At 37.7% G+C, this 12671-nt stretch overlaps 1 protein-coding gene across 1 annotated transcript in view; it reads right to left on the minus strand.

Annotated features, from left to right (window-relative positions):
• Nucleotides 1-12671, minus strand: part of LOC140232969 (double zinc ribbon and ankyrin repeat-containing protein 1-like) — a 91695-nt gene that overhangs the window by 35971 nt on the left and 43053 nt on the right. Inside the window, exons 8-11 of the mRNA XM_072313078.1 lie at nt 11125-11238; nt 8839-8940; nt 7710-7832; nt 6972-7130 (exon numbers count right to left, since the gene is read on the minus strand). Coding sequence (XP_072169179.1) covers nt 6972-7130; nt 7710-7832; nt 8839-8940; nt 11125-11238 — 498 coding nt within the window. The remainder of the gene's footprint in view (nt 1-6971; nt 7131-7709; nt 7833-8838; nt 8941-11124; nt 11239-12671) is intronic.

Here is a 12671-nt window from a genome sequence, read left to right on the forward strand (position 1 = left end):
AGTACACTGCACGGTCGAATTTGTGATGCTTTGTACTCCTATCTCTTCTTTGTGCATAGAACCATTTTAAAAGAATTGAATGTTTGTTTGTGAATTAACCCTAACTAGGCCGGGCTTTTTAAGATAGATGATACGGCCGGGGGGGGGGCCTCCCAGGCACCCCCTCCAGGGGGGCGTTTCATCAACGAGTTCGTCGGAGATTTCACCGACAAATTTGCTATCAGCCAATCAGACCAAGGATTTCATTAGCTTTTAACAATTGTCAGTGTAAATCCTTGCGTCTGATTGGCTGATAGCAAATTCGTCGGTGAAAACCTCCGACGAACTCGTTGATGAAACGCCCCCCAGATCTCGGCCGCAATCTCGACGAAAAGTGGCACACTCATTGCCTATGACGTAATCTAAAGTACAGTTAAGTTAATTTTTTAAAAAATATATCATTTATGCTAAATTATGCTAATTTATGCATAATGATGCATGAAATCAGACAATTTGGTATAAATCACTAAATAGAGCTCAAAACAGGCACATTTTTTGTGTAAATATTCTTTTTAGTGTCCTTAGCAAATGTAAGAGAAAAAAATTGTGCAATCAGAAAAAACTTCTTAAGTATTTTATTGTCTTTTTAATTTCTTATGTATTTCTTTGTTTTTTCGACTTTGTTTTTCATTGTTTTTTCAATGAAATTTGTCCACAACATTGTTCCGAACAAGAAAATATGCAATTTATTGATTTTACTCAATAAAACCCCCAAATAATCATGCTTTTATGAAATTTGCCTGTAAACACAGTTTGCATTGAAATTGTACACGAATTCACGTTTTTGAGCAATTTTTGGTTTGACATGCACGTACATATTTATGCGCAACTTCAGAACCGCGCGCCCGGGCATCGCAAATTTGGTGTCAAAAGAAAAAAGAAAAGAAAAAAGTCACGAAATGTCGCGGTGATAGCTTTTCGCGGCAGCGATACATCGCGCGAAATGTGGAGGGGGGGCCTCGGAGGCCCCCCCGGCCTTGTTAGGGTTAAAGTGTAAAATGATTATGAACAAAATCAGATTGTATCAACGCGTTTGTGACTTTTTGTAAACACCAGCGCATGTAGAGTAACACGTGTTACTTAACTTGCTGCGCATTTCACACTCTTGGTGCTCAGCTGGATTGCGATGATTTCATAAATTATTTTAACTGTAGTATTTTCTAATGCACGTGCCAGAAGGTGTTCTTTATTTTTCTCCCGATAATCTCTTCGCATTTGTGCATGCGATCTTGAAAGGTATATACGGCAGGGTCGAATTCACAATCCTTTTTTCGCCTATTTCTACCACAAATATCAGCCGGATTGTGACGATTCATGAATTACTTCGGATGTAATCTTTTGTGATGAACACAACAGAATGGTTGAAAATACGCCCTTTATTTTTCTCTCAATAATATCTTCGCATTTCGTAAATGCGTCCTCTCGGATTAGAAGATATGACACGGCGGAATTCAAGATTCTTTTTGCACCTCTTGTCTCCTCAAACTTCAACGGGATTGTGATGATTTCATGAATTATTTCGGCTGTAATCTTTTATAATGCATGCGCCACAAGGGATTGAAAATGTGTCTTTTATTTTTCTCCCGAATATCTCTTCGCATTTGTGCATGGGTTTTTGAAAGATACACAGTATGCAGGGCCAAATTCGAGATCCTTTTTGCGCCTACTGTTTCCTCAAATTTCAACGGGATTGTGACGATTTCATGAATTACTACGGCTGTAATCTTTTTACGATGCACGCGCCAAAAGGAGATGAAAATGTGTCATTTACTTTTTCCCGATAATCTCTCCGCATTTTGTAAATGCGTCCTCTCGGATTAGAAGATATTCACAGCGGAATTCATGATTCTTTTTGCGCCTATAATCATTGTCTCCTCAAACTTAAACGAGATTGCGGTGATTTCATGAATTATTTCGGCTCTAATCTTTTATGATGCACGCACCAGAAGAGTTGAAAATGCGTTCTTTATTTTTCACCCGAATAGGCCTATCTCTTCGCATTTGTGCATGCGTTTTTTAAAAAATACACAGCATGCAGGGCCAAATTCGAGATCCTTTTTGCGCCTACCGTTTCCTCAAATTTCAACGGGATTGCGATGGTTTCATAGATTATCATTCAGCTGTAATCTTTATGACACGCAGGCCAAGAGGGGCTGAAAATGTGTCCTATAGATTCTTCGAATTTCGTAAATGCGTTCTTAAAAGATATACAACACAGCCAAATTCATGATTCTTTTTGCGCCTATTGTTTTCTCAAACTTCAACAGGATTGCGATGATTTCATGAATTATTAATCGGCTGTAACTTTTATGATGCAGGCGCCAAAAGGCATTGAAAATTTGTCATTTATTTTTCTCCCAATAATCTCTTTGCATTTTGTACATGCGTTCTTAAAAGGTATATGACACGGTCGGCCGAATTCATGATCTTTTTTAAGCCTATTTCTTCCTCAAAATCAGTGGGATGTTTGTATACAGGGGAAACTCAATATAATGAGAAGGTCAGGACTGCCCACTTTTCCTTGTTACAGCTGATATCTTGTCGCACTAGTAGGCATAATTAACATAACATAAAAACACTAATTTGTACATATGGTACTACAGATCATGTTTCAACTGACACTTATAACCTGGCAATGTGCATGACAGAATTACTCTCCTTATGTGTAAAAAGATATTTTTCGCTATTTCTAAATGAATGTTTGAATTTGTAAATCTACAGATTGCGTGCGATTGTGTCATGATCGTTTGTGAATTGGTATGCGGTTCTGGCAAGCATGTGTTGTGTGTGGAAGACTTGAACAAACTAATGCTAGCCAGCTCTGTGTGTGAGACACATTTTGCATTTATTTCATTATGCACACATGTCTGAAGATTGGGAATTCCCTTGCAGAGAGCCAATCATAACATCAGATTGCCTTACACCTGCTACATCATGATGATAGATGTAAGCATAGGGCCATACATACTCTGGCACATTCGGTGCACATGGTATACAAACATGTGTGCGCACACACACACACATGTAGGTCTACAACATTCAGTGCACTGCAGAAAATACATGACGAAGACACAGTTTGTGTCGCATCATGCTGTAGGTATAGAATCTTTGAACATAATCGTACAGGTGAAGTAAAGCTTTACCCAAAAAGATTTCATTTTACCTAACTATAACAAGTTTAGTAGCTATGCTTCTCTTTGTTTGAAAATCATGAAATTTATCTTGTTATAGCAATTACAATTGTATCTCGTAACAGCCAATCTCGCTATACGAGTATCGTTTTACATAGACTTGTGTGTAAGGAAGTTTGGAACTACAAAAGTTTCCTCGTAACAGACAATATCTTGTTATAGCAGTGTTCGTTATTTCGAGTTTCCCCTGTATTACCAAAGAGTTGTATCTACATGGAAATGGAACGATATTTATGTACATAAAAAATTTGCTCCAGATTTTGAGTGGTTACATAAAGGTGTATGTGCATACCTGATATGGGGCTTTTCCTCCAACCGTTATATTACTATTTCTGGGATCAGCTCTAAGAGGAGGCTCAATGAGGACGCCACAGGAATGACAGAAGGAGGAATATGCCTGATTAGCAGCCTTGCATCGAGAGCATGTCAAGAGCGATGTGGTTGGTGCTGGCTGTGGGTAGTCATTAGCTTTTAACAATTGTCAGTGTAAATCCTTGCGTCTGATTGGCTGATAGCAAATTCGTCGGTGAAAACCTCCGACGAACTCGTTGATGAAACGCCCCCCAGATCTCGGCCGCAATCTCGACGAAAAGTGGCACACTCATTGCCTATGACGTAATCTAAAGTACAGTTAAGTTAATTTTTTAAAAAATATATCATTTATGCTAAATTATGCTAATTTATGCATAATGATGCATGAAATCAGACAATTTGGTATAAATCACTAAATAGAGCTCAAAACAGGCACATTTTTTGAGTAAATATTCTTTTTAGTGTCCTTAGCAAATGTAAGAGAAAAAAATTGTGCAATCAGAAAAAACTTCTTAAGTATTTTATTGTCTTTTTAATTTCTTATGTATTTCTTTGTTTTTTCGACTTTGTTTTTCATTGTTTTTTCAATGAAATTTGTCCACAACATTGTTCCGAACAAGAAAATATGCAATTTATTGATTTTACTCAATAAAACCCCCAAATAATCATGCTTTTATGAAATTTGCCTGTAAACACAGTTTGCATTGAAATTGTACACGAATTCACGTTTTTGAGCAATTTTTGGTTTGACATGCACGTACATATTTATGCGCAACTTCAGAACCGCGCGCCCGGGCATCGCAAATTTGGTGTCAAAAGAAAAAAGAAAAGAAAAAAGTCACGAAATGTCGCGGTGATAGCTTTTCGCGGCAGCGATACATCGCGCGAAATGTGGAGGGGGGGCCTCGGAGGCCCCCCCGGCCTTGTTAGGGTTAAAGTGTAAAATGATTATGAACAAAATCAGATTGTATCAACGCGTTTGTGACTTTTTGTAAACACCAGCGCATGTAGAGTAACACGTGTTACTTAACTTGCTGCGCATTTCACACTCTTGGTGCTCAGCTGGATTGCGATGATTTCATAAATTATTTTAACTGTAGTATTTTCTAATGCACGTGCCAGAAGGTGTTCTTTATTTTTCTCCCGATAATCTCTTCGCATTTGTGCATGCGATCTTGAAAGGTATATACGGCAGGGTCGAATTCACAATCCTTTTTTCGCCTATTTCTACCACAAATATCAGCCGGATTGTGACGATTCATGAATTACTTCGGATGTAATCTTTTGTGATGAACACAACAGAATGGTTGAAAATACGCCCTTTATTTTTCTCTCAATAATATCTTCGCATTTCGTAAATGCGTCCTCTCGGATTAGAAGATATGACACGGCGGAATTCAAGATTCTTTTTGCACCTCTTGTCTCCTCAAACTTCAACGGGATTGTGATGATTTCATGAATTATTTCGGCTGTAATCTTTTATAATGCATGCGCCACAAGGGATTGAAAATGTGTCTTTTATTTTTCTCCCGAATATCTCTTCGCATTTGTGCATGGGTTTTTGAAAGATACACAGTATGCAGGGCCAAATTCGAGATCCTTTTTGCGCCTACTGTTTCCTCAAATTTCAACGGGATTGTGACGATTTCATGAATTACTACGGCTGTAATCTTTTTACGATGCACGCGCCAAAAGGAGATGAAAATGTGTCATTTACTTTTTCCCGATAATCTCTCCGCATTTTGTAAATGCGTCCTCTCGGATTAGAAGATATTCACAGCGGAATTCATGATTCTTTTTGCGCCTATAATCATTGTCTCCTCAAACTTAAACGAGATTGCGGTGATTTCATGAATTATTTCGGCTCTAATCTTTTATGATGCACGCACCAGAAGAGTTGAAAATGCGTTCTTTATTTTTCACCCGAATAGGCCTATCTCTTCGCATTTGTGCATGCGTTTTTTAAAAAATACACAGCATGCAGGGCCAAATTCGAGATCCTTTTTGCGCCTACCGTTTCCTCAAATTTCAACGGGATTGCGATGGTTTCATAGATTATCATTCAGCTGTAATCTTTATGACACGCAGGCCAAGAGGGGCTGAAAATGTGTCCTATAGATTCTTCGAATTTCGTAAATGCGTTCTTAAAAGATATACAACACAGCCAAATTCATGATTCTTTTTGCGCCTATTGTTTTCTCAAACTTCAACAGGATTGCGATGATTTCATGAATTATTAATCGGCTGTAACTTTTATGATGCAGGCGCCAAAAGGCATTGAAAATTTGTCATTTATTTTTCTCCCAATAATCTCTTTGCATTTTGTACATGCGTTCTTAAAAGGTATATGACACGGTCGGCCGAATTCATGATCTTTTTTAAGCCTATTTCTTCCTCAAAATCAGTGGGATGTTTGTATACAGGGGAAACTCAATATAATGAGAAGGTCAGGACTGCCCACTTTTCCTTGTTACAGCTGATATCTTGTCGCACTAGTAGGCATAATTAACATAACATAAAAACACTAATTTGTACATATGGTACTACAGATCATGTTTCAACTGACACTTATAACCTGGCAATGTGCATGACAGAATTACTCTCCTTATGTGTAAAAAGATATTTTTCGCTATTTCTAAATGAATGTTTGAATTTGTAAATCTACAGATTGCGTGCGATTGTGTCATGATCGTTTGTGAATTGGTATGCGGTTCTGGCAAGCATGTGTTGTGTGTGGAAGACTTGAACAAACTAATGCTAGCCAGCTCTGTGTGTGAGACACATTTTGCATTTATTTCATTATGCACACATGTCTGAAGATTGGGAATTCCCTTGCAGAGAGCCAATCATAACATCAGATTGCCTTACACCTGCTACATCATGATGATAGATGTAAGCATAGGGCCATACATACTCTGGCACATTCGGTGCACATGGTATACAAACATGTGTGCGCACACACACACACATGTAGGTCTACAACATTCAGTGCACTGCAGAAAATACATGACGAAGACACAGTTTGTGTCGCATCATGCTGTAGGTATAGAATCTTTGAACATAATCGTACAGGTGAAGTAAAGCTTTACCCAAAAAGATTTCATTTTACCTAACTATAACAAGTTTAGTAGCTATGCTTCTCTTTGTTTGAAAATCATGAAATTTATCTTGTTATAGCAATTACAATTGTATCTCGTAACAGCCAATCTCGCTATACGAGTATCGTTTTACATAGACTTGTGTGTAAGGAAGTTTGGAACTACAAAAGTTTCCTCGTAACAGACAATATCTTGTTATAGCAGTGTTCGTTATTTCGAGTTTCCCCTGTATTACCAAAGAGTTGTATCTACATGGAAATGGAACGATATTTATGTACATAAAAAATTTGCTCCAGATTTTGAGTGGTTACATAAAGGTGTATGTGCATACCTGATATGGGGCTTTTCCTCCAACCGTTATATTACTATTTCTGGGATCAGCTCTAAGAGGAGGCTCAATGAGGACGCCACAGGAATGACAGAAGGAGGAATATGCCTGATTAGCAGCCTTGCATCGAGAGCATGTCAAGAGCGATGTGGTTGGTGCTGGCTGTGGGTAGTCAACATGGATAAGACTTCATATCAACACATCGGATTATATAGTATCAACATTGCATTTTACACTTCTTAAATGACAAATCTGATCTACTTTATATCTGTTTCACTCAAAATTATCAAAGATGGTTTGAAAGAAATTTGGATATGTTTGTATCATATCTCTTCAAGCCTTATTACATTAACATCATGGCATTCCACGGCACCTTGTAATTTCCGCTTTTAAGCATGTTAATGCAATGTCACTCATTTGGGGCAAATTATTTGTTGTATAGGGCCCCATTTTTTTGTCTCTCTCTCTCTCTTCTTTCTTTATAACACAACAACAATGTCAATCTGAGATGACTTCAATATCTGTCATCTATACTGACAATAACATGGAACATTTTTTTTTCAAAAATGTATCATATTCCTGTGAAAACAAAATGAGATTACCAAATCAGCTGTAGTAACCCATGTGAAATGATATTTCTTGAGAGCATTGCATGTCAGTATTTTGAATGAAATAAGACATGCTACAATGTGATTACAAATTCACAGTTTTAGAATGGGTAAATACAGCAAAGATACTCACCTTTGCTCCACACCAATCACAGTATCTGGCATCACTATTGTTTACACGCCCACATTTACTGCAGCACAGAAGCCGACCCTTTTGCCCTGGTTCTGGTGGAGCAGCATACTGACTGTAGGTTGGCTATCAGCAGAGGAGACAAGCATATGTTGCTGATGTTTTCATTCAAATACAGTTGCAAGGCATTGTAGTATTTTCAAGTTTTATGATTTCTATGAATTAATTTCTTACGCAGTAGAAAATGTTGACCTCGCAGCAGTGTATACACTTCATCTGCAGTGCCATATTACAGCACACATGATAAGAATCCTGTAAGTTTTATCAAAATTTGCCCAGTCCCTAAAAAGCTCTAAATATTGACCTTAAATCTTCAAATTAACTTACTAGACTCATTGTCTATTTGTGTCAAAGTTGATTCTTGCATCTTAAATCATTGTTTAGAGAAATCAAAGGTACTAGTAAAGTTACATAGGATGTGTTTCTAATTTAACTGACCTAATCCAATTGCCTCTACGATGATTTGTGCCATATTCGACTAGAATCTGATCAAGTAGTTCAAGTGGTTCACTCTCAAGTTTCACATGAGAATCTTCACTGTTTAATACACATCAATTCCATGTTAGATTCCATTTCAAGCAAGGAGATAGTTGTAGGATTCCAGAAAAACAGATGCTGGTGAAGAAAGAGTAAATGCCCTTATCATGCTTGATTCTTGCCTCGTATGGCTGCAGCTTGGAAGAGTGTGGGACTCACAATCACAATGACGATCACAATACCAGCTTTGCTACTCCTCGCTCAGACGAAAATGTTTAAAATCACATAGATTAGGCCTTTGGAGGCCTCCACCCTGTACCACTGGGACACCCATGGGGCTATCCCTTTCACTTGAACTTGTATGTCCTTCTACTAACAATGAATCCTTTCAAGTTTGGTATAAGTCTTTAACATAATGTATATATAAACACTAAGCAAAAAATATAAGAAATGGAATATATTTTACATAAAACAATTGTTTGTTTGTTTGTTTTTAATTTTGGAATTGAATAATCTGTCTGGAACATATGACTACCCGGTATTGACATTGTTGTCAAATGATGATTACCATGGTATGCAGCTGAATAGTGCCTACCTTGAGATGCCTGCTGGCCCCTGTCAAGGGGTACTCACACGTCACACAGTACTCCATGTTGGCAGGATTCCCTGTACCACATTCATCACACACCAGCTTGTCCTATAAATGGTATGATGATGATAATGACATTGATTTAAATAATAGCAATAGTTTTAATGATAACCACTAGAAATAACTAGAAATAACTAGAAATATCTGCTGCCATGCAACAGAAGTGCATTCTACTACTAGTTTTGGGGTTACATGTTTACCATGATAGCTCCGCATGGTAGTGGAAAATGAAACAAAAACAACTAGAAATGTCGCTTTGGCGACTGGTATGCCTCCGCTATAATGCATGATTTTCCCAATAGGTCTAGATAGTACATGTGGACGATGAGTGATTACATTTTCACAAAATTGGCAAAATATTGAAATGACAAGTTTGTCACAAATGTGTTGAATGTTCACCTTCCTTGACCTAGGTTTAATTGGATGAATAGGAAAGCATGTATCTAGGGATTTAAGGATTTTAACTTGACTTTGACCCATTCATACATTTAGGCATTGAGTAATTTTCAAGGTACAGGTGTGGAGAAAAAGTGCAATTTCTGAATTGAATAGTAAATTGTTACCATTTTCATCTGGCCCTTGACCCTAAAATTCATAAGATAATCACTTTCAGGTAGAACATGCATAATATGTACTAAGTTTCAAGATAACTTGAGCCACTTCGAGATATGGAGGAAAAAGTTAGTTCAGCACTTTCACTTAATCTTTGACCTTTTGACCTTTGAGGCAAAAAAAAGAAGAAAAAAAAAACTTTCCAGAGAATTTCTATTAGGTTACACATGCATACACCAAGTGTAAAAAAATAATAACCCTGCTGGCATTGCATAAATATGAGGGAAATAGTAAAATTTTGAAGTGTTGCACTTGACCTTTGACCCCATGAACCCTACATTCTCCAGATAATCACTTCCAGTCAGTACATGTATATACTATGTTCCATGAAGATACCTTGAACAATTTTCCAAGGCACGGAGAAAAAAAAGAAGTTTTGATATTTTTACTTGACCTTTTGACCTTTGACCTTTGACCTCATGACCCAAACTTTCACCAGAGAATCTTAATTGGGTAATACATGTATACACTAAGTTTCAAGAAAATATCTTCAGGCATTCAATAGATATGGCGAAAATAGTGAAATTTCATGTATTTGACCCTGACCTTTTGACCTTTGACCTTTGACCTCATGACGCAAACTTTCACCAGAGAATCTTAATTGGGTAATACATGTATACAGTAAGTTTCAAGAAAATATCTTCAGGCATTCAATAGATATGGTGGAAATAGTGAAATTTTATGTATTTCACCTTGACCTTTTGACCTTTGACCTTGAGCATGTGCACCCAAAAGTTGATAGGCACAACTTCACCCCCTAATACACATACATGCCAAGTTTCATTAGGATACCTCAACAGGTTTTGATAGTTACCTTGTCCACAAAATTCATTACGGACGGACGGAAGGACGGACGGACGGACGGACGGACGGACGGACGGACGGACAACCCGAAAACATAATGCCTCCGGCACCACTTCGTGGCGGAGGCATAAAAACAGGCAAAAGTAAAAAGTGCATCCAGTAGTGTGTTAAGTCAGCAACCTGAATATGACCATAGGCTTTATAAAAGATGTAACACTGAAGGCAGCATCACTAAAAACAACAGGAGTCTAGATTCAACCATTATACACCCAAGTACAAAATTTCAACACTACCTGTATGGCGCACACAAGAAGCCAACCAAAGTAAGATCTGTGCCCCTATGAAAGGCACAACACAGAGAATGTTACCAGAAACAGCAGGGGTCTATTCAATTTCACCATGATGCAAGTACATATGAGTTTTGAAGAAAATATACAAAGAAATATGGATGGAAGCGACAAACAAGAACTGTATAAAACTTAAACTCAGTCCATCAAGAAATGTGGCCAGTAGAGTGAAGACAAGTAAATCCTCAAATATTCAACCATCTTTTTTTAAATAAACAAGTACAATTTGTAACAGTGCTACACCAAAAATTACAAGTAGTTGACTGAAATACCTCAACAAGACACCAGCTAAAGTATGACCTCTGAGCCTATAAAAGGCAAAACACTCAGAGCACCATCACCAAAAGCAATTCCTATTGGGTGTAATTTCCACAATACTGCATCTCTTAATGAGTATTGAAGAAAATCAATTCAGAAATATGCATTGTAGCCTGGTAGCCTTCATGAGAAAGTCTTTGTTACAACTTACCCTGAGTTTGATAGAGGCCTGTGGAACAAGTTGTGGAGGTATATCTGTCTCACACACCAAACACTTGGAGACATTGAGTGGGATCATTGAGTGACATCCAACACACATACCAAGCTGCAGGAATATAAACATAATGAATTAAATGTTAATACGAATGGCCAATTGATAACGTCATTCATACAATACATACTGCACGTAAAATCCTGCTCTGGGTATTAATGGAATGAGACAGAACACTGAAGAATTAGAATGTAATTTGAGCAAACTCAACATGCCACCTTTTGGCCATGAGCTATTCATCACAGCGATGTTGTTGTTATTTTGTTTTTGGTTTGGTTTTTTTTGCATGAGAGATAAATTCAAATCCTGATATATAAATATAAAGGTTTGAACCTGTTAAATTCAGCAAAATTTCTACACAGGTTATCCTGCAGTTGTGCACAAAATAGCTCAAGAGCTATGGCAAGCATCTTGTATCAGTAGCATCTTGTTGCAGACTACCAGGTATATCAAGAAACTGATGCTGCCCTGCATGAATAGAAGTGATATGATCACAAATACACATAACTTCACTATGGGCTGCATTGTCACTCTATCACAGATGTAAAGTATTTGATTTATGAGACAGGTCTGCCATAAAAATTTTCACTTGAAGCTTCATATTGCATCTGACAAGCAATAACAAAGTCACCCAGGTTTACCCTAGGTCACTGTTAAATTGCCCAAAGTAGGGGTAACTAGAAATGTCGCTATGGCGACTGATGCCTCCGCCATAATGCATGATTCTCCCAATAGGCGTATAGCACAATGTCTTCACAATGTGTGATCCATGACAGTTTCACATAACTGGCAAAATATTGAAATGACAGGTTTGTCAGAAATGTCTTGAACTGGGTTTGCTATAATTTTCTAAGAGTGCAGGTACACATATTTGGGGAATTTTGGGAAAGTTTATGCAATGAGTAATTTCCAAGGTACGAAGAAAGAGTGTGATGACGGTACAAAATAGATTTTTTTTTTTTTTTTTTTTTGGGGGGGGGGGGCATTGAAACCTGGCCTTTGACCCTTAACCTTTGACCTTCTGGCTGGAAATTTCACGGAGAATCTCCATTAGGTAATGCATGTATTAAGTTTTGAAACTAATAATGCAAGCATTGCATATACTAGTATATGAGGGAAATAGTAAAATTTTGAGGAGTTGACCTTGACCTTTGACCCCTGACTATTGACCCATGACCCCTAAATTCTCTAGATAATCCCTGCCAGACAGTACATGCATATGTACCAAGTTCCACGAAGATACATTGAAGCATTTGAGAGAAAAGTAATATTGCAACATTTTCACCTAACCTTTGACCTTTTGACCTTTGACCTTATGACATGAAACTCTCTCTGGAGAATCTTTACGCAGTAGTACATGTCCACACCAAGTTTCCAGAAAATACCTTCGGGCATTGCATAGATATGGGGGAAGTTGCAACATTTGTAGCATTTGACCTTGACCTTTTGACCTTTGACCTCTTGCCAATGTCACTAAAATCTACTCA

This window comes from Diadema setosum, chromosome 1, assembly GCF_964275005.1.
Source record: "Diadema setosum chromosome 1, eeDiaSeto1, whole genome shotgun sequence".
Lineage (NCBI taxonomy): Eukaryota > Metazoa > Echinodermata > Echinoidea > Diadematoida > Diadematidae > Diadema > Diadema setosum.